At 34.2% G+C, this 23,337-nt stretch overlaps 1 protein-coding gene across 3 annotated transcripts; it reads left to right on the top strand.

Moving 5' to 3' along the window:
- The first annotated feature begins 228 nt into the window (after positions 1-228).
- On the top strand, positions 229-21,069 carry LOC143239757 (uncharacterized). 3 transcript variants are annotated; one of them, XM_076481219.1, is made up of 10 exons: positions 229-386; positions 3,945-4,382; positions 6,392-6,614; positions 6,940-7,104; positions 13,551-13,692; positions 16,165-16,208; positions 17,540-17,622; positions 18,704-18,898; positions 20,062-20,143; positions 20,646-20,835. In XM_076481219.1, the coding sequence occupies exons 2-10, from the start codon at positions 4,206-4,208 to the stop codon at positions 20,687-20,689; spliced, it is 1,155 nt and encodes a 384-aa protein (XP_076337334.1). In that variant the 5' UTR covers positions 229-386; positions 3,945-4,205; the 3' UTR covers positions 20,690-20,835. The 3 variants fall into 3 exon arrangements, with proteins under 3 accessions (XP_076337334.1, XP_076337335.1, XP_076337333.1); XM_076481220.1 differs by lacking the exon at positions 20,062-20,143 and having other exon boundaries at positions 3,945-4,166; positions 20,646-21,069; XM_076481218.1 differs by lacking the exon at positions 20,062-20,143 and having other exon boundaries at positions 20,646-21,069.
- Positions 21,070-23,337: the final 2,268 nt, after the last annotated feature.

Genomic DNA, 23,337 nt, shown 5'->3' with positions numbered 1-23,337 from the left:
ATAAAAATCCTACTTTGAGAAATATTCATTTACTTCGAAAGGAAGAGTGAAAACAACAAACAGATATCTTTATCTTAGAAAAATTAAAAAATATATATATTCAGGATAAAAGTACGTCACCGAAGAATGCTGTAATCCCCATCAGTAAATATAAGTATTATTATTTTCTGTTAATAGTCACGCAGTTGTGTTATAAGATTAGGAACGTGTGCAAAAATTTGATTTCACAGGTTAATAGAAGTGAAAGACCTCGAATTCTATTATTCATTTGATAAGACAGCCCTTTGGACAGAGATTTGTGTGCACAGTCACAATATTTAGGTAGCTCAGTAAAGGAAGCCTGATATATGCAGGACAAATATTAAAAGTTGTTGAATAATCTTCACGTGAGTAATTCCATATTTTGTTCACAAATATACTTTAATATTTTATTTTTAAAAATTTACTTAAATGAAAACACCGCTTTACCAGTTCAGTTCTCCTTTTTTTGTTTTAACAAAGGCTATACCATAACTAGTTGTTGTTGTTTTTTGTTAAACGAAGGGTTATCTGTATTGTGTCCAACGCGAGTATCGCATTCCCAATTTCCAGCATTCTTGCCTTAATTATTAGAATAACTGGGACTACCTTTCATATTATTGGAAATTATTTTAATGTATCAGTAAACCACATCCTGTTTCTTCAATTCAACCGGGGTTCGTTTTCTCGCGGCAGACACAGCTGATAGCCCAAAACTAACAATCAACCAAAACTATCTTCAGTTGTAATAAGTTCATGAAAACAAATCGTATACTATCGTCTCATATTAGATATATATGAGTTCTTGTTCAGTCAGTGATTAGTTTACAGACTTAGAATGCTACATTGCAGCGTTCTATTCCTCCAGCAGACACAGCGCAGATAGCCCCTTGTATAACTTTGAGATAAAACAAAGAAACACACAAACTAAATAATTTTTTTTCAGTTCTTTTACCTATCTTGTTGTATAACATTTTATATAGTTATATATGTTTGCAAATACTTCGATTTATCAAGTTTTAGTGTCTTCAAATATTCTAAATATTTCGACAAGAGAATACAAATTAGTTATTTGTATTGTCTATACAACTGTTACTGAATTGACAGTAGGAAAATTATATAAGACTGATTCCCTGGGTTCAAGTTAGCCCAGTGATTAGCATACTGGACTCTGAATCTATGGATTCAGTGTTCGTGTCCCCTTACCTCTACAGAATCCCCGATGTCCGAGTGATAATTCTATGGGCTTATAACTCTAAAAGTCAGGTTTCTATACACATGGTGGTGAGTGTACAGATAGCCCATTAAGCTTTGAGCTTAACAAAAAACAAAGTATATTCATACAAACAAATCGAACTTTGCTGTTTGTGGACTAGGCATGTTAAAACATTGACGGTCAAATTATATTTCTTCAGACAGACAAGAATAGCCCGAGAGTTGTCGGTGGGTGCTATTGACTATCTGTTTATCAGTTCAAAATTAAGGACAGCTAAAACAGATGGTCTTAGGTAGCTTTGTTTGAATATATAAAAAACAAACTTTTCGCTGTGATTTTCAAGATGAAAAAAACGTCGAATTTTTAAAAATTCTTCACTAAAAATGAGAGTTGTAAAAACTGTTTGTATTTTTCTTTAAGCTTTTGGCAGAAAAATCTTAGATTGATTTGACTGCCATTAGGATTTCTCATCAAAATCTAGCAACAAGGATAAGGTATTAAAACACGCTTAAGCCCATAATAGCAGCGATTGTTATGCCATACACAATATTTTTTTATGTTACACTACCTAACATAGAATGCTGTTTAAATAAAGTACTGGCGAACGCAAAATTCTTCCTATGCTTACATATAAACACCGGCAGTCATTAAATGTGAAACGAGATCGTAATTTAAAGCCGTTACAGGCCTAGGCTTAGCAGCCTAGCTTAAATGCTTGGAATAAAAAAATAACAGCTTGCATTTTATTATGTAACTAATTCATACATCTAATGGCACTAATCATTTTATAGCAGCAAATATTTTTAGACCGGCTTTTTTAATTTCTAAAGCTACTTATAGGTAACGATGTTTAGTGAGAAAATGGAGGTAAAAATAATAATTATGCCATTCAATAAACAATATTATGATAGTTTAAATGCAGAAGTAAAATACGGGCGCTTATTTGGGTATAATTGTAACAAAAGATTTACTTTCAAAACAATTACGTGACTACGGCGAGTACGTTATTTTTTAAAAAAATATTCTACAGACGTGTTTCTTAACACCTGCTGTCCAGTGGAAAAAAACTGTTTCAAACTTATTTCAAAAATATGATACTTAGCTCGAAATTTTGGAAGAGTCGACGATAATACTTTAATTGTATAATTACGTATCTAAATTATATTGTTACATAAATCAAATAAAATCTGTCGAGACGTGGTGCCTAGCAGTGTCATGTTTCTGAAGTGTGTGTGCTAATACAGTACTGTTAAAACAAATACACGAGTCATATATACACTATACTGTTAACAGTGTTTTAGCGTTACAGGTAGGGCACTTCAAAACAATGACACTACTAGTATATAAGTCTGGTATTTTTGTTTGTATAACACTATATTAGTACATACAAAGTTCGTATTTTGGGCAATACAACATTGTAATAGTCTAGCCCATATAAGGATCATATTTTTGGTGGCACAACACTGTATTAAAAGTATAAACACCTTAAAGACAGTTCTATAAGCCTTAAATCAGCGTGTTCTGGATTCTAATGTTCTAACTCACAATCTAAGACGACACCACACTTTCTTAGAAACATAAAACTATTCAAACAAAGTGTCATAATTGTTTGTTTATTTTAGAGCAAAGCTACGCTGGGCTATCTGCCAGGGAAATCGAACACTGGATTTTAATGCTGTAAGTCCGTTGACATATTGCTTTCCCACCAGTGAATAAATGTGATGAGTCTCATGTCTGTAGCGACACCACACTGTATTAATTGTTCATGTGAAGCGTGTTAAACTCCGTGATGAAATAACAACGTTACATAGTTTATTACAAAAAGACGTTACATATTTATGATTCGTCTAATGAGCTTAAATATTGTTATCACATAAGTCATGTCTTGTGCTATTTTTAATGAGCATTTCTTTAGCAACACTTGATTGAAATTATAATTTTAATTCATTCATGTGAGCTCTGCCATCAAGAGATAAACAGATTAAAAGAAGACGTTAATTGCCAAACGTCTTATATCGTTACTTAATACAGTTAAGATGGCGCTAAGAACTTTTAGCCAATTTTAGAATAACACAAAGAGTTTGATTTTGTTTTTGGAATTTCGCACAAAGCTATTCGAGGGCTATCTGTGCTAGCCGTCCCTAATTTAGCAGTGTAAGACTAGAGGGAAGGCAGCTAGTCATCACCACCCACCGCCAACTCTTGGGCTACTCTTTTACCAACGAATAGTGGGATTGACCGTAACATTATACGCCCCCACGGATGGGAGGGCGAGCATGTTTAGCGCGACGCGGGCGCGAACCTGCGACCCTTGGATTACGAGTCGCACGCCTTACGCGCTTGGCCATGCCAGGCCCACAACACAAATAGACGTTTAGGATAAAATAATTAAACGAGATAACTCAAACTTAAAGGTGTAGGTAAATTAAATATTTGAATATATATAAAATGTTTATTGCGGTACTTAGTATCTCTGATATCAAGTATATATTTGTACAGAATGTATATATATATCTACGGCTGGTTCTGCATTTACCTTCACCTTCTTTTAATTATTATGGTAATCTTCAGGGTTGAAAAATGTTAAGTATCCTGATTAAGCTCTACTAAGTACAAGAATACAGCACAACTAAGTAAACACCATATTTGTATAAAGTTCTTTTCCACTAAATATTTATCATTACATTTTCCTCTTTTTTTTTCTTTTCAGTTTTGTTCTGGGTGGCGCTGTCGTCGTATTCGTCAAAGTTTTAGTCTGAAATAGATCTTCATTTGAAAAAGTTACAAAAACAAAGTTTGTTATTTGGGTTGCAAAGCCTGAAACAAGGAACTAAAAAAAAACCTCGCTTTTATCAAACAATAGCAACTACAACAATAAAACGATTGTTAGTTTGAAAATATTTAATTGTTGCCCAACCGTGTGAAAAACCAGGTAATACTCATCTAGTTGTAAATATTTGTCTATTAAAGAATGGGAAGATACACTGGGAAAAAATGTCGGTTAATTGGCATGCTTTCATTAACAGGCAGTTATTTCCTAGTTGAAATCATTGTAGGCTACTTAACAAATTCGACAGCTTTAATAGCCGATTCTTTTCATATGCTCTCTGATGTCATTGCTCTTGTCATAGCATTTCTGTCAATAAAGGTGAGTATCGAATATTAAATAAATTATTTAGATAAATAACGGCTGAACATTCTTCTGTTTTTTTTTCTACCTTTTAGTTTGGTGAAGTTGAAAACAAAAGGAATTCGAACATTCGTAGTTCTTGACCTATTATTTGATTAAATAAACTGAGCTTCAGGGTCTGAAAATCTGGGGACCCTTGATTAAACCTATAATGTGAGGTCGTGGGTATCACAGCATTTGTGATCTAATAATTCAATGTGAGTCCTCCCAGTGGGACAGCGGTAAATTTAGGGGCGTATAATTTGGGGTTCGATTCCAGGCAGTGGACAGCACACAACCAAATGCGGCTTTGCTTCAAAACAAAATTAGTAGGGGTTAGCAACCTGTTAGCTCAGTAGTACTTCAGTTAGAATTTCTTTTGGCAGATTCAATCTAAATTAGTTTATATAGAGTCACAGTTGTGACTTCAGCTAAGTTTGAAAAAATGTCGCTTCTATGACTTCATATAGAACCAAACTATATATAGAACCAAACTTATGGCCCAGTATGAGGCCATTAGTTTTATGTTTCCTAACATATCAAGCACTCAAGTATCATATTTAAAGAAACGAAATTTAACATATATTCATAGATTAACAAAAGTAATAATGACAAAGTGGCCCTTCAGTGGCTTAGCAGTATGTCTGTGAACTCACATCGCTAAAAACTGGGTTTTGATACTCGTGGTGGGCAGAGCACAGATAACCCATAGTGTACTTTTGTACTTAATTCTAAGTCAATCCCACTATTCGTTGGTAAAAGAGAAGCCCAAGAGTTGGCGGTGGGTGATGATGACTAGCTGCCTTCCCTCAAGTCTTACACGACTAAATTAGGGACGGCTCGGTGCAGTGGGCTAACAACCTACTCACTTAAATACCTGTTGAAGAATCCGCAAGCGATTGCGGCCCTATGTTCCTTGATGGAATCTAATGGTGATAACTAACTAACTAACTAACTTACTTCTAAACAAACACGACAAACTGATTTTTTTTTACTTACTATCCTTCAGAAAGCAAAACAGTAACTTTATAGAGATTTAATACGTTATATGAAATCGTATTTGGAACCTTACTACGTCGCCATGTCCAGTCATGCTGTTTCTGTTGAACGTCCATATAGAAAATAGCCCTGCAATGTAGTTTCCATTGTAAAATTTTTCCGTCATAAGGTTGTCATTTCCAAAGTAATCACACCTACATGCAAGTTTCCATAAGTCGTCTAGTGTGCGATGATGAGAGTTTCTCACTGTTTTCAAAAGTCGAATCAAACAGAAATTAATAAGCGAATTGACCAATAAGTCTTCATATGGAATAGCATGTGTGTCTGCTTTATTCTGAAGCTGATTTAGATGTGTGAAATTGACCAAGCATCTCTTGGAAGCAGCTTGTGTACACGTGATCAAAGAGATAATAAAAATGTCAATATTAGAAGGTAACTTACTTCCATCACTCCCGTTTAATAAATAGGTGTTACTCCAGTTCACTTAATAAGCTTTAAATTATGTGCTAAATTAACTCTAGCCGCGTGTGGGGTTAAGAGAAACAAGAATTTATTACCACCCTGGGTTATTTTTCGACTCCCTTCGGGGAGCGAAATAATAATTTAAGCCAAATACCTACCAAGAAATAACAGACTAGTTCAGGGTCTTATTGGTGGTCCATCTTCTCATAAATTTGAGGCCTTACTACATTATAATTCACCTTTAGAATTAAGTCTTCATGTTTTCTGTGTTGTTATTTCTAAAAACTCCTGTGTCGTTATGTATTGTTCAAAGATGTTTTCAGTCTCCGTCACAGTAGCGATTCCAGACGACGTAAACTTGTTCCGAGAAAGTAACTTATACTTGAGTCTTATATAATATCGTTAAAAATTCATTTAGTATATATTCCTTACAGACTTTTTTGAAAAGTCAGAGAGGATTGGCTCTCTAAATTAATATGTTTGAGTTTACAAGTCCCTAAGTTCATGTACTACTATGTGGTTTTCAGATGTCACCCAAACAGTGGTCGAAGAACACTTTTGGCTGGGCCAGGTCCGAAGTTTTGGGAGCGTTAGTGAATGCTGTTTTTCTTATAGCTCTTTGCTTTTCCATTTTTGTGGAAGCTTTGAAACGTTTCTTTGAACCAGAAGAAATTTTTGATCCTGTCTTGATCCTGTACGTGGGTGGTTTCGGGTTACTTGTAAATATCATTGGCTTGTTCCTCTTCCATGGTGAGTTTTATCAGTTTCTTAATGATCATTATAGTTCCTTTCTTACCTCTTTTACTTTCTGCTTATCTTCCATTAGTCTCAGACTAATTCAAATAGGTATACAGAGCATCAAAATATTAAAGATTAACCATCAGTTAAATAACCTTATGTATAATTTAATATCTTTATACGCGGACAGTTAGATTACTCCATTTTTAAGACGATCCAGATGAAAATGTTAAAGATGACCCAGATGCTTTGCTTATAACGTACACAATCAAAATAGACCTGTATTGTCTTAGGGTGTACTTGTTTAACCTGACATTTTTCTTTCTAACATCGTAAGAGCACGGTCACAGTCACAGTGGTCATAATGATGACAAAAAACACACCAAGTCCTCTAGTAAAGAGCATCTGAAAGAAAACGGCACACCAGGAAACGAAGCTATTTTCAGCATAGACATAAACACACCTGCTGTGGATGGAGCTCAGAAGCCTAAGAAGAAATTGGGTAAATACTGGATCAATGATCTATGTATGTTTTATATCGAATTCTTTTAATCTTCAGCTATCATATGAATTTCAGAAAATGTGTATAATATATTTATACTGTACAAAATTATGTTTTACTTATGAGTAACAAACTTATTTATAAAGTGTGTTAGTTTTCGCAGTTGGTTGATATTTTGTTAAGTACAAACTAACAAGCTGTACTGTGTTTCGATACCTAATTTTTACGGCAAGTTTTTCAGTTGTCACCATACTTTGGTGTATAATTTGAAACAGCCTTTACAGATATTAAATCATCTTCACCATATTATAGTGTCTAATTTTAACTACCCTTTATAAATATTAAATCTATAATTGTATGAAACTTAAGTACTTTAACTAAAATTAAATTATTTTTATCATCTTCAGTCATTCCAAAGAAATTTATAATATAATGGAAATTAGATGTTATCTTGTGAGGTTCAAACGATGTTAGAAAACCGTAAATGTAAGAGAAGTGTAAACTTTCGAACAGACACAAAACTGACTGACCGACCTTAACGTTATAATTTACATTAAAGTGTAACGTTTATTTCACTAAAATGATTGCTAGTAGTAAATAATATTTCATTAAGGCCTTATAAACTGAACTTACAAAAAAAAAGTTTCCATTATACGTGCCCGGCAGGGCGCTAGAAATGTAATCTGAGGGTGGCGGTTTCGAATCTCCTGTTGTTGTTGTAGTAGTTGTATTGGAATTAAGCACAAAGCTACACAATGGGCTATCTGTGCTTTGCCCACCACGGGTATCAAAACCCGGTTTTTAGCGGTGTAAGTCCGCAAACATACCGCTGAGCCACTGGGGGCTTCGAATCTCCATTACTCTAAACATGCTCGCCCTCTCAGTTGTGGGAACATTGTAAAGATACGGTGAATCCCACTATTGGTAGATGAAAAAAATAGCCCAAGAGTTGGCGGTGGGTCGTTATGAGTAGCTGCGTTTCCTCCAGCGTTATACCGCTAAATTAGGGACGGCTAATCCCCTATATCCCTCGTGTAGCTTTACGCGAAAGTCATAAACAAACAAATAAACCATTATACGTATATGTGTGTGTGCTGGTTAAACAACCGTAAAGTGCATAAAGTGTGACTAGTGCAAATAGACCAGCCCATTATAAATACTTTTGTGGATTTTAATATTAGCCCTTAAATGACGGCCATCATCAATTGATGCTGGTACCTACAACATTCCCGCTGTTTAAGGGTTAATCAGACACCTTCAGCAAGCGTTCTTCTCTAGTTTTAGATATTGCAAGTAGCAAATAAATATATTTTGTGATAACTAACCATCTCAACTTTTTAAATTAGAGTGCGTTGTAAAGAGATTGAGCACATCATTTACTTTAAAGAAAGCTCGGTCGTAAGGTTGTCACGTCCAAAGCACACCACTCCTTTATGCACAATCTATAAAGTGTACAAAGACGGCTGTTTCCCAGCGCTGAAATCCATAGATGTTTGTTTGTTTGTTTGTTGTTGTTTTTTACTTTCGCGCAAAGCTACACGAGGACTATTTGCGCTAGCCGTCCCTAATTTAGCAGTGTAAGACTAGAGGGAAGGCAGCTTGTCATCACCACCCACAACGAATAGTGGGATTGACCATCACATTATAACGCCCCCACGGCTGAAAGGGCGAGCATGTTCGACGAGGATTCGAACCCGCCACCCTCAGATTACGAGTCGAATGTCTTAACTCATCTGGCCATGCCGACCCGTCCATAGATGCTACTTACAGTGACTTTAGTTGGAATGTATTGATAAAGAGTACCAGAAATATCCGTTTATTCTTCAGCTTATTGACATATACGACGGTTGAACGAATGAAATCTCGTGGAAGAAACGTGTCGCTTTTGCCATTAACCTTTGTGGTTGTGGATTCTCACCTGTTACAAGACGCTGTTTCAGTAGAAGTTTATACAAAGTAGAATATTATGTTTGAGAACCCTAACTGACTACAATCGTTGAAAGCTGAAACTTCGTCTCCTTTTATTTTAACAGGCAGTTGTAGTCTGTTAAAGATGTCAAACCTACTATGTCATACTTTGTTTACCACGGCTAGGGTAAGATTTGTTTTAAGTCTCTTTAAAGATGCTCCTTGTACTCCAAGATGACCCATATTCCTTTGTTTTCCATTGCCATTAAGTACAAGCTATATCACTATCTTGGAAATTCTAACCTTCGTGACTTGAGTGTAAAATTATTTTCCATTGAAGAGGGCTGTTACGTATCCTTCCCAGTCTATGCATATTTTCAAAATAGATAATTTGTTGAAGTTTATTTATACGTAATTGGTTCTGTGGTTACTTCGATATTTCTTCAGCGCCGTGATAGGTCAGTTCATAGCAGCATGACAATTCCAGCGCATCAAGTTTCTCACGTGAACATTATCTATAGTACAGCGATCGTAATATTCGCGTATTGGACAAACATTCCTCCCAATGACACAGCGGTATGTCTGCGGACTTACAACGCTAGAAACCGAGTTTCAATGCCCCTGGCGGGCGCAGAACAAATAGCCCATTGTACAGTTTTAAGCTTAACTACAATCAAATTCACAAACAATTTCGAGGTTATACCCTTGCCCTATCTCTTCAAAAACAAGATAAGAAATAAACATGAAATGCAGATAGACAGTGTAAAAAAATTAAATGCCCGATCGTGGTCTCTAAAAACGTGCAAAACTTCGGTAAATATAACTTTTATTCATCAGAAAATACAGAGCTGCTCCTGTAAACGTTACCTCGATGATTTAAATTAAAACATAATATTTAATTGTATCCACAAATTCAACAGCAATTTGTCTTTAAATTTTCACTTTACAAGTGTTGATGCATCATGGAGCCTGTTTAGGAAGCGTAAAACAGGTATGGCTCGTCCGTATCTTACAATAATACGTAATTAAATGGATAAGCCTTTCCAATTAGAAAGTTTAGACATTATTACCGTGCAAAATGAAATAACATATGTCATTAAGGTACTTTCCTGTTTATCAAAACCTGTTCGACACATTATTACTTGATTTCTTCTCTTTGCAATTTTCAATCGTTTGATGTAATATTCTATTTCAATTCATTTATCTAATGACTAAGTATATTTCATTTATGAATGTGTTCATATTCCGATATGTTGTTTATTCTTCTACGTGAATACTTTACCGAAGTTTACACGTAATCATCGTGTTTATATGATATCCATATGATCTTACGTACTAGCCTATCAGTGATACAGATAAGAAGTGGGGTCACAAAAAATTCATTGATTATCCTTGGGTTAGCGCAAATTTACAATTATATATATTTCTCCTTTCATTGTGTAACCTAAGTGATTGTTGATGGGCTCGTATCGTCGCGTATGTTGAATTAAACGTACTTGTATATTGATTGTTGTTATTTTCATTCCTGTACCCAAGTCCAAAACGTAACACTGTGATATACGGCTATATCACGAGTTTTCTACATTCTATAGTAACAGATTGTTTCTCGAATATTGATTATCTAGTTTCTGACTTGTCGTAGCGACAGCACGTGGTCCAAGGTTCTAATATTACGTTATTTTAGCCACCTCAATCCTTTGTTATTTTATTAGGAGACGTTTTCTGCCCACTAGGATATTTCAGAGTACTTTAAGTTTGGAATATCCTCTGCTGGCTGAGCTGTGACGTCAACTAAAACTGATGCCTGGCTAATGCTTTCAGGGAACAGAGGTTACGAGGTGATTTAGTCCACTGGACGACAAAAACAAACTGATGTTTGAAATACAAGCACACTTTCTTTGATTAGTTCTACTTGTCTTTCGTAATCAGTTCAGTAGAGATTCATCATGAGGGACAAAGGCTGGTGAGCTAGTTATGAACCAGTGAAGGCGACTGTCAACTTGTCTGCGTAGGCGTACATGCTAATTCGTATGCTGTGTCCAGCTAACGACCGTTCTTATTGTTATTTAAAGTGTCCAATCTCTTTATTTATCACGTAAATTAAAACTCAGTCAACTTATCAACTATAAAATACGACCATTTTTTATTGATCTGCTATTAACTGCGGGTTTGCCTGTCTGATACTTATTGGAAACTCGGTTTTTGAGGCAGAAAGAAAGCGTGCGTATAGCGTCATTTATTTCTTCACAGAGTAATAATAAATATACGCATCGTCGGAGCTGAGCCAGTCATATTGTTCAAATTTAGTGGACCTGGTAGTTACGGTGCTCGACTCGCAATTTGTTGGTCGTGGTTTCGAAACCGGAGCCATACATGCTCAACTTCTCATCCGTAAGGTTATTATAAAGTTACGTTCAATTCCACTATTCGTTGGTAGAGTAACCCAACAACTGTGTGTTTATGTGTGTGTAGGGGGAGTTGCCTCTGATCGGCAGTTCAAAATAAGAGACAGGAGCAGACAGTTTCAGTAACTTTACCATAAACAAAGAACTTTAAATACTCAAAATAACACATGTAAATTACTAGTCTCTGTATACTTCGTAATGAAAATTAAGAAAATATTTACACATACTAACCAGGGACACAAATTAGTGAGCTAACTAATGAAACTAATTTAATTCATGATTTATCAGGATAGCTACTAAAGATTTAACTCATTTCTGTAACTTGGCTGAGCACATGTCTGAGAAGCAATGATAAATTTCTGAACTTATGAAGGTACTGAGCCACTGAGGAATATACACAATGATTTAGTCAACTTCATTGTTCTAAATTGTACATTTCCTGATATTGTTCCAATAAATCTACTTCACCCATCAGACGACTACACTTCATAAAACAAGAAGTAGATACTTACTTATCCTACATAACTAATCTCAAGCCTCTAGTTGGTTTAAAACTTTAACAAGAGCCAACAATGAACAGGGCCTCCAAATGAAAGACAACTTGTTCGTTCGAGAGCTGAGGTCTGAGATTAGTTGTTTAAAAATATACAGCATTATTCGACAGAGTAAGTGCAAAATGAAGCTTACCTTTGAGTGCTCTTACTAACTTGGTTGATTCTAAGGAGAATACCAAACTAGACAAGCTGAAATGTTAAAAAAACATGAAACATGTTATGTCATTTAATTCGTTTTTAGCCTTTAGATTACTAACTTCTCTGTACATTGCTACCAAAGCATCATAAAGATTTACAAACTGGTACCTCAGGGTCTTGATATTTTCTACTTGGCATTCCTAGTGCTGTCTGTGATATCACTAGCATTTTGCTCCAATATTCCCCAATGCTGGATTGAAACTAAAATCAACACGAGTATTTACTGCTATTCAGAAGACTCGGTTGTTTACTAAGTTCACCCCATGATAGTTAGGGTGGTAGTTCATAGATAATTTTAAAAGTAGTCTCGCCAGAATAATCTTCAAGATACTGTTTAACTTATTTTAGAATTTCTGGAATGTCTTTTTCTGCTTTGTCTATGGCTTCATGTTATTTATTTGCTTCAGGAAATGATGCTGTTGCTATTGCATCATTATGGTCGAATGATCAAAGGTCTTTTAAAATCTTTACATCTGTTTCCGAAGCCGAAACACTGCTGAAATCAAAATGAGTGATATACAAATATAACTAAATAGCGTTTATTATAACTACTGTTATTTTTCATTTAATTTCTTTATTTGAGGTGTCCAATTAAATATTGATGCTTGTTCGTTTTGTTTTAGTCGCTAAGCGCATACCTACATAAAACCTGAATAACTGTATATTACACGAAAACTCTGTCTATATAAAAAAAATCCTTACCTGTAATGAAATTAAACAATTCTACACGGGTCCTTGCAATATCCAAAGATTATCTCAATGCCATTGATGGGCATAGAGTAATATTATCTCAGTATTATTAATTATATTGTTAGCATTATAAACGATAAAGTACTAAGCCTAATTTTTCATCTAGTATACCAGTTGCTTTGATAAACTTAGGATTGCATTATCACAGAGTAAATTTGATAGCTATGACTCTTTCATTTAAAAAAACTCAAGATTGCACTATCACCAAACAAAAATTGATATTTTTGACTGTTTCATTGGGTAGTTCCGAAATTGAAACTTTCTATCGATGATACGAAGACACTTTATATAAGTAAAGATATTTAGTAGTATCATAATAAAACTAGCCTTACATTTCTTATCTTTCAAGACAGTTGTAGCCAGATGATATGAAATCACTTTGTATGAACACAGAAATTCAACGGATTTATAATAAAATTAACCTTTAGTTCCTACCATTCTAAGCAGTTGTAGCCAGATGATATAAAAATACTTTATATAAGCAAAGATATTTAGTAGTACCATAATAAAACTAGCCTTTCATTTCTTATCTTTCAAGACAGTTGTAGCCAGATGATACGAAATTACTTTATATAAACACAGGAATTCACGGATTTATAATAAAACTAACTTTTATTTCCTATCTTTTTAGACAGTAGTAGTCAGATGAATATGAAAGGAGTTTTTCTTCACGTGTTGACTGACGCCCTTGGATCTGTGATTGTAATCATTAGTGCCTTGATAATTTGGCTGACATCATGGGAATATCGATTTTATGTTGACCCAGCATTAAGGTAACGGATTACAATGCTAATGCTTTTCTTTGCGTCATTTATCCCTAAACAAGCACACTTTGTTTGCAAATTACGAAATAAGTCAGAAGTATTGTTTGTTTGTTTTGAAGTCAAGCATAAATTACACAATGGACTATCTGTGCTTTGCCCACCATGGCATCGAAACCTGGATTCTAGCGTTGTGAGTCCGCAAACACACCGTTGTGCCACGGTCAATAAAGTTTGCTTTGGACGCTTCATTCTAGTTTTAACTCAGAAATATATGTTGTTTTTCCGAATTAAGGTTTAATTTCCAAACGCACTTGTAAGTAATTTCAAATTAACTTATATTTTTAAGCAAACAAGTTGTAGTGATCGCCAAAAATTTCAGAAAATGGGATTTGTTTTTTTATTAAAAGGTGAGAATTCAAGGTACTTGTGTAAATATTAGTACAATATCCAATTAATTAATGCTTTTAGAACATCATTAAAAACGTTATTCTAATTGTGTACTAAACATCGATGACTGTTTGAGTATTTTAATTCACTTTTGGGGACCTAAAACATCACAATGTAATCACGAAATTTCCAAATGTGGTACCATAAATCACATCTCAGGTTAAATTAGATTATATCCTCTATCGATCTACGAGCTTCATTATATAAATTCGACAAGTAAAAACATTTTTTTTCAAAGTTAACAAGATAGGGATGATTACACAAAACAATACAAAAATGTGAGTTTTCTTATAGCAAAGCCACATCGGGCTAGCTGCGGAGGCCACCGAGGGGAATCAAACCCCTGATTTTAGCGTTGTAAATCCGGAGACATACCGCTGTACTAGCGAGGGGCAAATACAAACATCTCTGCATAAATAGCCAGTAAATATTGAGACAATCTTATGGTTATTTGTCAATGAATTTATGTAACTGACAGAAATTCAAAATTTAATTTAGCCACATATAAAAGTTATTTTTTGAAAATCATGTAGTTATTTTTGTAGTATTTTGTATATGTGTCCCTACCGTGTTTTTGTACTTTTCCCACCCATTGCCATCCCTACATCATGCTTAATATTTGCAAAAAAACACACACAAAAGAAAATAAACACTTTTATTACTTGTTCGTCTTATTTTTAAACAATTACCTTGAAGTATGTTAATAATTGAACATTTATTTTATTTTTATAATTCATTGGTAATATATAGTGTTAATACCGTATCAGTTTTTCTCAATTTCTTCATTACACTTGTGGAATGACCTCAAATTTTGATATTTTACTATAAAATTAGCTAAAATAGATATTTATCATTGGTCATAATCTTGACTTTTCATGACTTAATGCTGAGGAATCTACATTAATGAAATAGCATGAAAAATGTATGGTTACTACATTTACGTCTGTACTATTTTTGGCACCGTCGTCTTCACATAATTTTAAATTTACAAATGTTTTTATTACTTGTTTTCTGGCGCTTTATTCCTATTACTGAAAATCAGTGCACTCTATTGATGTAGTAATGAAATTTAATATCATGTGTATTGATTTTTTCTTTACTCTTTGATTTCATACGTAATAAAGAGGTTCGCTCCCTAAATACAGCGATTATAAAGTGTACAAATCATTGAATATTCTACATGTTCCAGTAATCTAATATGCATCTATTACTGGCTGATATTTTCTGTCTTATCCTGTACTTAAACTTTCTAAAGGAACGTCATATTTCTATAAGAAAGCTAACTTCAAGGGATAAAGATAACATTGTTTACACTGGAATTATAATTTTTTAAACTTATACTAAGCACTACCGCCCTTAGTGGTAGCCGATTTCCAAGTGATCTTAAAATACCTTTATTCAAATTACGTTATTGCAAAAACGTCACACATCACACTTTTGACTAGTATAAGAAATTAAAAGAGAAAGATTGGTTCTTTAGTCTTTTCGAGTTCTCTATTTTAGCAACACTTTACAATGATATTGGGAGTCACACAATCTGTGACACATTCAGTAATGATAAGTAGGTACTCAGATAAGGCTATAACTTAAGTTATAGCAGTTATGAGTAAGCATCATAAAGTAATAAAGTGAATGTGGCAGCCATGTTTCAGAATACTAAGAACTCCCGAACGGGAAGAATTATAGCCTAAACCTTATGAGCTAATTATAACGTATGATAAAATAAAACAGCACTGGTCATAAAGAGCTACATATAAAGATTCTTTTGTCAAAAAACAAAGTAACCATCAGTCTTTCGAATGCGGTTGTTATACACGTTTTGTTTTTCTGCTACATGTTTATCATAATTCTCACTTCGCGCGTGTGTCGCATAAAAGTTAAATTTGCATTTGTTATCCGTTTTCTTAGTTAGTTTTGTTTATTTCTTTAGGAGATAAGGTTTAATAAAACGTAAATTGGAAAATATTCGTATTTTAAATAATTCTTTAAGATTACATAAATGATAAAATTGTTTACTTTGGCTTTCTCTTTTAGTGTTATTATGGTGTGCCTCATCATGGCGTCAACATGTCCCTTGTGTGAGTATCAAAAACAATGATTTTGCTTATTAATACCTTGTCTACACCTCATTCTGACAACAGAATGTAATCTACGTGTTACTCATGGAACATATTATGTAAACTGTGAATATTTTTCCTTTTGACTAATTAATCACAATATGTTGCCATTATTTAGTAATATTAATTTTTAACTACTCATAATATTGTTAGATTTTAAATAACAACCACAGCAAACTTGATTCAGTATATATTTTGTTGTTAAGACTAACAGTAGTAGCTACATAACATTAGTCATTCAATGATATTATTTTGATCAATTACATACAAGAAGTAGAAACACGAATAAAAGCTTTTAAAATAACTAAAATTATTATTTTTCCGTGAGGCTTAATACGGTTTTAACGACTTCAAAAAGTGAATACTTTTTCTCTACTGATAGTTATTAGATGAGTTTATACTCTAAAGCGTAAAAATATCAAACATTGTAATTTTGATTACCTTTATAAATGTGCATCTTATATTTAAGAAGGTATTATTAAGTGCTCGTCAAACATATATAGTCTTACCTTGGAAACAGTTCATGCTCCAAGAAAACCTAACGCACGATATTTGTTTGTTTTGGAATTTCCGCGCAAAGCTATACAAGGGGTATCTGCTCTAGCCGTCCCAAAGTTAGCGGTATAAGACCAGAGAGAAGGCTACTCTTTGGCTACTCTTTTTACCAACGAATAGTGAACTACACAGTCAAATTATAACGCCCCCACGGCTGAAAGGGTGAGCATGTTTGGTGTGACGAGGATTCGAACCCGCGATCCTCAGGTTACGAGTCGAACACCTCAACCCACCTGGCCATACCAGGCCGCACGATATTTAAAAAGAACTGATTATGAATCATTCCACCTATATATTTTTAAATGAAATAACAGAACGTCAGCTCACAATGCAGTGAATGTTGGTACTTTATGTGGTATCACAGAAAAAGATTGTCTCAGAATGTGAGATATTCAGTATATTTCTTAAAATGATAAAAACTTACTGCTTACTTACGTATTGTAATAAGTGGTCTTGCCAGAGTAACATAGCTCGAAAAAATAAATTCTTTTTTATTTTTGCTTTATGAACCTAAAATGTTTAAAACGTTCTGTTGCGTGAGAATGCACGTGTGTTCTTCTGCTGGCTTTAAGTAACTGCAATATTCACTTGGTAACTGGCTAAATTCTTTTTTATTTTTGCTTTATGAACCTAAAATGTTTAAAACGTTCTGTTGCGTGAGAATGCACGTGTGTTCTTCTGCTGGCTTTAAGTAACTGCAATATTCACTTGGTAACTGGCTATTTTTGTTATACCAGTGGCTGATTCCGCCAGGATTCTACTGCAGACAGTTCCAACACACATTCAAGTGGATAACTTAAAAAAAAAACTACTTCAGAAGGTAAGTTATAGTCTTATTTATTGAACATCATCTCTGAGGTAAATTTTTCAATGACGAGAATAAATGCGTTTTATATAACTGAGCGAAGATTGTTCTACTTTTACTTTTTGTGTCACTTTAAGCTATAAGCGTTTTTAGCAGTACACTTGATATTCATGAGATTTTTAAATTACCCATGTAAAAAAAAAATAAAGTGAAATTGTAAATTCCATCCACGTGTATGGCCCACATCAGCCAAATGCAGGCTCTTTTAATTTGTTACCCCAAACCTGAAATCCATAAGATTCATAAGAACCATAAGGTTCATACATAAAAAATAAAATAGCAGCATGCAACTTCTGCTAGTTCATCAACCAAGATGACGTAACTGCCAATAAATTGGATTAAATGGAATGGTTAATGTGACAAATAGTGCTATGTTCGTTTTGGAATTTCGCACAAAGCTACTCGAGGGCTATCTGTGTTAGCCGTCTCTAATTTTGCAGTGTAAGACTAGAGGGAAGGCAGCTAGTCATCACCACCCACCGCCAATTCTTGGGCTACTCTTTTACCAACAAATAGTGGGATTGACCGTAACATTATAACGTCCCCACGGCTGAAAGGGCGAGCATGTTTGGCGCGATGGGGATGCGAACCCGCGACCCTCAGATTACGAGTCGCACGCCTTAACACGTTTGGCCATGCCGGACCAATAGTGCTAGTAAGTATGGTGTTTTATAACATAAAAGAAATCTATGTCATGATAGTTGATTTATAGGGAAGACAAATATTAGTCATCATCTATTGCTGGTAATAAAATAAATCATATCAGTCGAATTGCTACAGGCAACTGATTTGCTAAAAGACGAAAATGAACGGTAACAACTCTCGAATGATGTAGCACGTAAGTCTGGAAAATTTGACACAATAATGTTAAACCAATCATGAAAAAAAACAAAATAAAAAACTCTTTACAACTAAACATCAATTTAATTTTTTTTCAAGTAAATGAAGAAAACATATTAAACTATATATGTAATACTGATATAAGATAGGAAGAAAACCAATGTAAAAAACATGTTTTGTTTTCTTTGCTTTTCAGGTCGACGGAGTGCTCGCAGTTCACGAGTTCCATATCTGGCAACTGACTGGAGAGCGAATAATTGCTTCGGCTCACATTTTATGTCGTAATACGCATGAGTACATGGAAATTGCTGGGAAAGTGAAGGAATTTTTCCACGAACAAGGGATTCATTCAACAACAATTCAAGCTGAATTCATTGAATCAGAATACATTGTAAGATGTATTTATTGTCGCAATTTTTAAGAGCTTTTTTGTACATATACATATATTTACTTGCTGGAATACCCGTTTCCTAGACGAAGTTATGTAAATTCTTGACTAATGAAAGGTTATCTTAGGACATGAAAAGTTGTTTCCTTATACGTAATTGTAAAATACAAGAAAACGCCCATAAAAATGCAAAACATAAAATGCGAAACCGCATATATTTTATGTATCTCTGCATGGACCAAACAAATCTTCATGCCAAATTTAGTGAAGATCCATCAAAATAGGGCGAAGTAATGATTAAAAAAAAACAAGCACAAAACTTAATATTTGTATGTGTCTCAGCACAGACTTAACGAACCTCCGTACCGAATGTTGTGAAGACTTATTAACAATAGTCAAAGTAGTAGTAAAAAAATGTCCATAAAAACCACGAATGCTTAAGCCCTAATTTAGGGGTCGACAACCCTTAAAAGAAAAAAGAGCCGTCTTCTGTTATTTGTCTAAGACCAAAATATTTCGAGAGCCGTAATATGGCCTAACGGTCTAACCTAAATAATAAAATGTTCCCTTATGACAGCGATAAGTCTTCGGATTCACAACGCTAAAATCAGTGCTTTTATTTCTCTCGGTGGACACAGCAGATAGTCCAAGGGCTACAGGTTACCGGCGCTTGCCCTAGTTTCTTATCTTGTTATCACCACTAGGAGATATATCCAAGTTCAATGAAACTGGTTTTACAGATTAGGGCGTTATTCTAGGTTAGCTTAGGCTGCGGTCTCGACATCTATTACTGTCCTAAAAACTCCTGTGAGAGCTTATTGTTTCATTGAAGAAATACTAAGTAATTCTGTCTTCAAAATATTACAGTTTTTTTCTCTAAATCATTGAATAATTTTGTTTTATAAATATCCTTCCTCAGGAAGGTCTTTGGTGAAATATTCGAAAAAAGATAAACATTCTTCACACATATTCTTTAGTATAATATCATTAATTTTTGAAAACATGTTAATAAAATATTTACTTAGATTTACCTTTTATAAAAAACAACAAACTTTTACAGTTATATAACGGTTATTTAGCTATTCGTTTTTATGAAGTGCAGATAACTTATTGTAGTTATGAACTGTGTGTCAATGCATATCAACTATTTTTTTATTTCACGATAGGTTGTTTATGCTGTGCTCATCACGAGTATCGAATCCCGATTTGTAGCGTTGCGAGCCCCTAGACTTGCTGTTGAGCCACTGGGTGGGCCTTCATTTTGAAACTTTATGTGTTTTGGAACGACCTCTGAAAACAGTATTATCTGTAAATGATTGAAGCTGTCTATTTAACTCAAGTAAAAGTTGTACATGCTTACGTATTTTATTTCATGGACTTGTATGGTAAGAATTTGAAATGGGAAAAATTTAAACAATTTCTTCACTTTTAATTATCCCTCAGTTATAAGTCAAGAATAATGCTAAAATTGGGTTCGATACCAGTGGTGGGAACAACGGAGTTGTCCCATGATGTAGGTTCAAGTTTAACAATAAAGGAGAACAAAACAAGCAGTTTTAGTTTGTTGCAGTAAATATAAATTGCCTTGAAATAACTTTTATACCTTATCTCTGTAGTCAGTTCGGAATTTTTAGTTAGCTTATCATTAAAGTTATTGAATTCATTGATGTAAGCGAATATATATTTCTGTTTCACGGCGAGTTACTCAAAGGTTTTACTTTTTCAATAAACATTCTGTTTCCTTCTATAGCATCAAGATTGTATATTAAACTGTCCCACAGAAAACAACTGTAAGTCACAAACATGCTGTGGGCCTCGAAATTTAAAAGAAAAGAACGTCACTTCAAATAAAGCAGATACAACCAACTTACTAATGCCACCTATATCTGATAATGAACATACAAGTGACATCGCCATTGACGAGGGAAATGGTTCGTTTGACACAGAGTTGACAGCTGGCTGTTACGGAAACTTTAAGAAAATAGCTGACGCTGAGTGAAACCAAAGTTAATTTGTAAAGAAGAGGGGATGCAAAGTGTGTTATTTTATGGAACATTCCAAGTTACAAAGTAAATTCCTGTATATAGATGTTGTAAGCTTGAAAAATATGTTAATTATTGTCACTAACTTTGTTAAAATAACGAAATATTTATAATAAAGTTAATAGCTACGAACTGATTGTAATCTTGTGTTTCGGTACTATGTTGAGTGCATTATAAAATTGGTTCTTAACCAGCATTATATGAAAACATATTAACAGAAATAATTATTAGAATTATTTTTATTCATCATGTATTGTAATAATTTATCAAAACAGTTTAAAAATCGATTTCGAATCTCTGTCAGTGTTTGGGTAAGAAAAAGTTCATACCCTGGAGGGTCAGGTTCTCTATGACCTCTTCCTCCTCCCCGTACTTATGTTATTGCCGGACTGGTATTTATAATTGTAGAACTGAATATTATTTTGATCCTTCTCAGGGCAATGTCCATGTATTATGGCTCATATATAGTGATTATTTTATTCTATCAGCAGAATAACCCAGAATAACTGGGGAGAGATATTTAGAACTAGCTTCATCATGTATGAGGTACCTGTCTAGTTCGCATAATAATTCGTTTTTCATCCAATTCTTATTAAAGTACATTATCGTACTATGTCGGAGTCTATCTGGTATGGTTGGTATGTTTGAATATTTGTGAATGAACTGAGATAATATTGTTCTTGGAACTCTGTATGCAGTTGTGAGGAGTGTGTTTTGGATTGTTTGTAGTTTGGTTTTGATTATTTTATTGCTCACAGTTATCCATGCTCGAGCTGCACAATCTATTACAGATCTAATATATGTTTTATAGATTTTTAGTATGTTATCTGTAGATGCTCCACTGTTTTTACCAGTTAGACTCCTAGCATAGTTAGTTCTTCGCCAGATTTTATTTTTCATTTCGTTCACATGATTGATCCAAGTTAGTTTTAAATCATAGGTCAGACCTAAAAATTTTGCCGATGGGGCAGTCTGAAGTAGTGTGCCATTCATATATAATTCTGGCTGTTGTTTTTTGTCAATTTCGTAAAGACAACAAGTTGTGTTTTTGCTGTGTTTATTTTTATTCTATATTTTTGACAGTATTCACTTATTCTATTTAGTTGCGGTTGAATGTTTGTGGCTGCAATTGTTGATGTTGCGGCACTTTTCCAGACTGCCACATCATCAGCGAACTGTGAAGAAAATCCATGATTCGGATCCTTCAGTGGCATATTATTTACATACATGATGAAGAGTATAGGGCTAACCACCCCTCCCTGAGGGACACCAGCTTCAGGAGTAAAGTACTCAGAAAATGTACCCTCAACATTTACTCTGCACTTTCTATTTTCCAAAAAGTTAGATAACCAGCGAATAATTCCTCGCGGTAGTTCAATTTCATTCATTCGGAACCTTAGACCATCGTGCCATACAGTGTCGAATGCTTTCTCGATATCAAGGAAGCAAGCGACAGTACATTCTTTTTTATTGAAGCTATCAATTATGGTTTCGGTTAATCTGATTAGGTGGTCTGTCGTTTGTCTAAATTTCCTGAATCCATTTTGTTCTTTTGGTAATTTTGATGTTATCTCCAAGAATGTGGAGAGTCTATTACTGATTATTCTTTCTAGAATTTTGCCTAAACAGCTGGTCAGGCTGATTGGTCGGTAGCTATTAGGTTTATTTTCTGGCTTTCCTTCCTTATGGAACATTAATATATTTGCAAGCTTCCAAGAAACTGGGATGTATCCTGAGGATAGAGATAGGTTAAAAAGTGAATTTAGGTGGTCAAACAATTTCGGAGTGCCCGTTTTTAAAAGGACAGCTTGTATTTCATCTTCACCTGGTGTTTTGTGTTTTATTGCTTCGAGTAGTTCTTGAAGGGATATTTAATTTGTTAGTAACGTGCTTGTATAATCTGTGTCGGAACTTGTATTTGTATCAGTTATGCTTATTGGAAAAAATTGGTTCAAATTGATGCTTATTGTTTAATATGTGATTGGTGACTTTATTGTAGAAATATGTATCCATATCTGGATCAGTGCGAGTTTTAAAAGTATTTTGAAGTTGATCTTCGAAAGCTTCGGCTATTTCTTTATTTGTGTGTGCTACAGTATTACTATGTTTGAGTGCAGGATATTTCTTTGTGACTGTATTTTCATTGGCGAGTCTTTTAAGGTGTGTCCAGAATTTTTTCGGGTCAGTTTTATCATTAAGTTTTGAGCAGTAGTTGTCCCATTTATCTTGTTCTTGTTGTTTTATTTGTGTTCTGATGTGATTTCTAATATTGTTTATTTGCGTTTTGGTTTCTCTGTCTCTTGTTATCATGAACTGTGTTCTTAATTGTCGTTTTTTGATTAGATTGATTATTTCTGTGGTGGGTTTCCATGTATTGTTTGTTGTTTTATGGTGTTGTTT

This window comes from Tachypleus tridentatus, chromosome 13, assembly GCF_004210375.1.
Source record: "Tachypleus tridentatus isolate NWPU-2018 chromosome 13, ASM421037v1, whole genome shotgun sequence".
NCBI lineage: Eukaryota > Metazoa > Arthropoda > Merostomata > Xiphosura > Limulidae > Tachypleus > Tachypleus tridentatus.
Note: the sequence above shows the minus strand (reverse complement) of the source record. Positions and strands in the feature narration are given on the sequence as shown.

Coding starts and splice junctions, on each gene's coding strand:
- LOC143239757 (XM_076481218.1), top strand. CDS start 4,206: ATGGGAAGATACACTGGGAAAAAATGTCGGTTAATTGGCATGCTTTCA. Junction 4,383..6,391: donor TAGCATTTCTGTCAATAAAG/GTGAGTATCGAA, acceptor TGTGGTTTTCAG/ATGTCACCCAAACAGTGGTC. Junction 16,209..17,539: donor GGCGTCAACATGTCCCTTGT/GTGAGTATCAAA, acceptor TTGTTATACCAG/TGGCTGATTCCGCCAGGATT.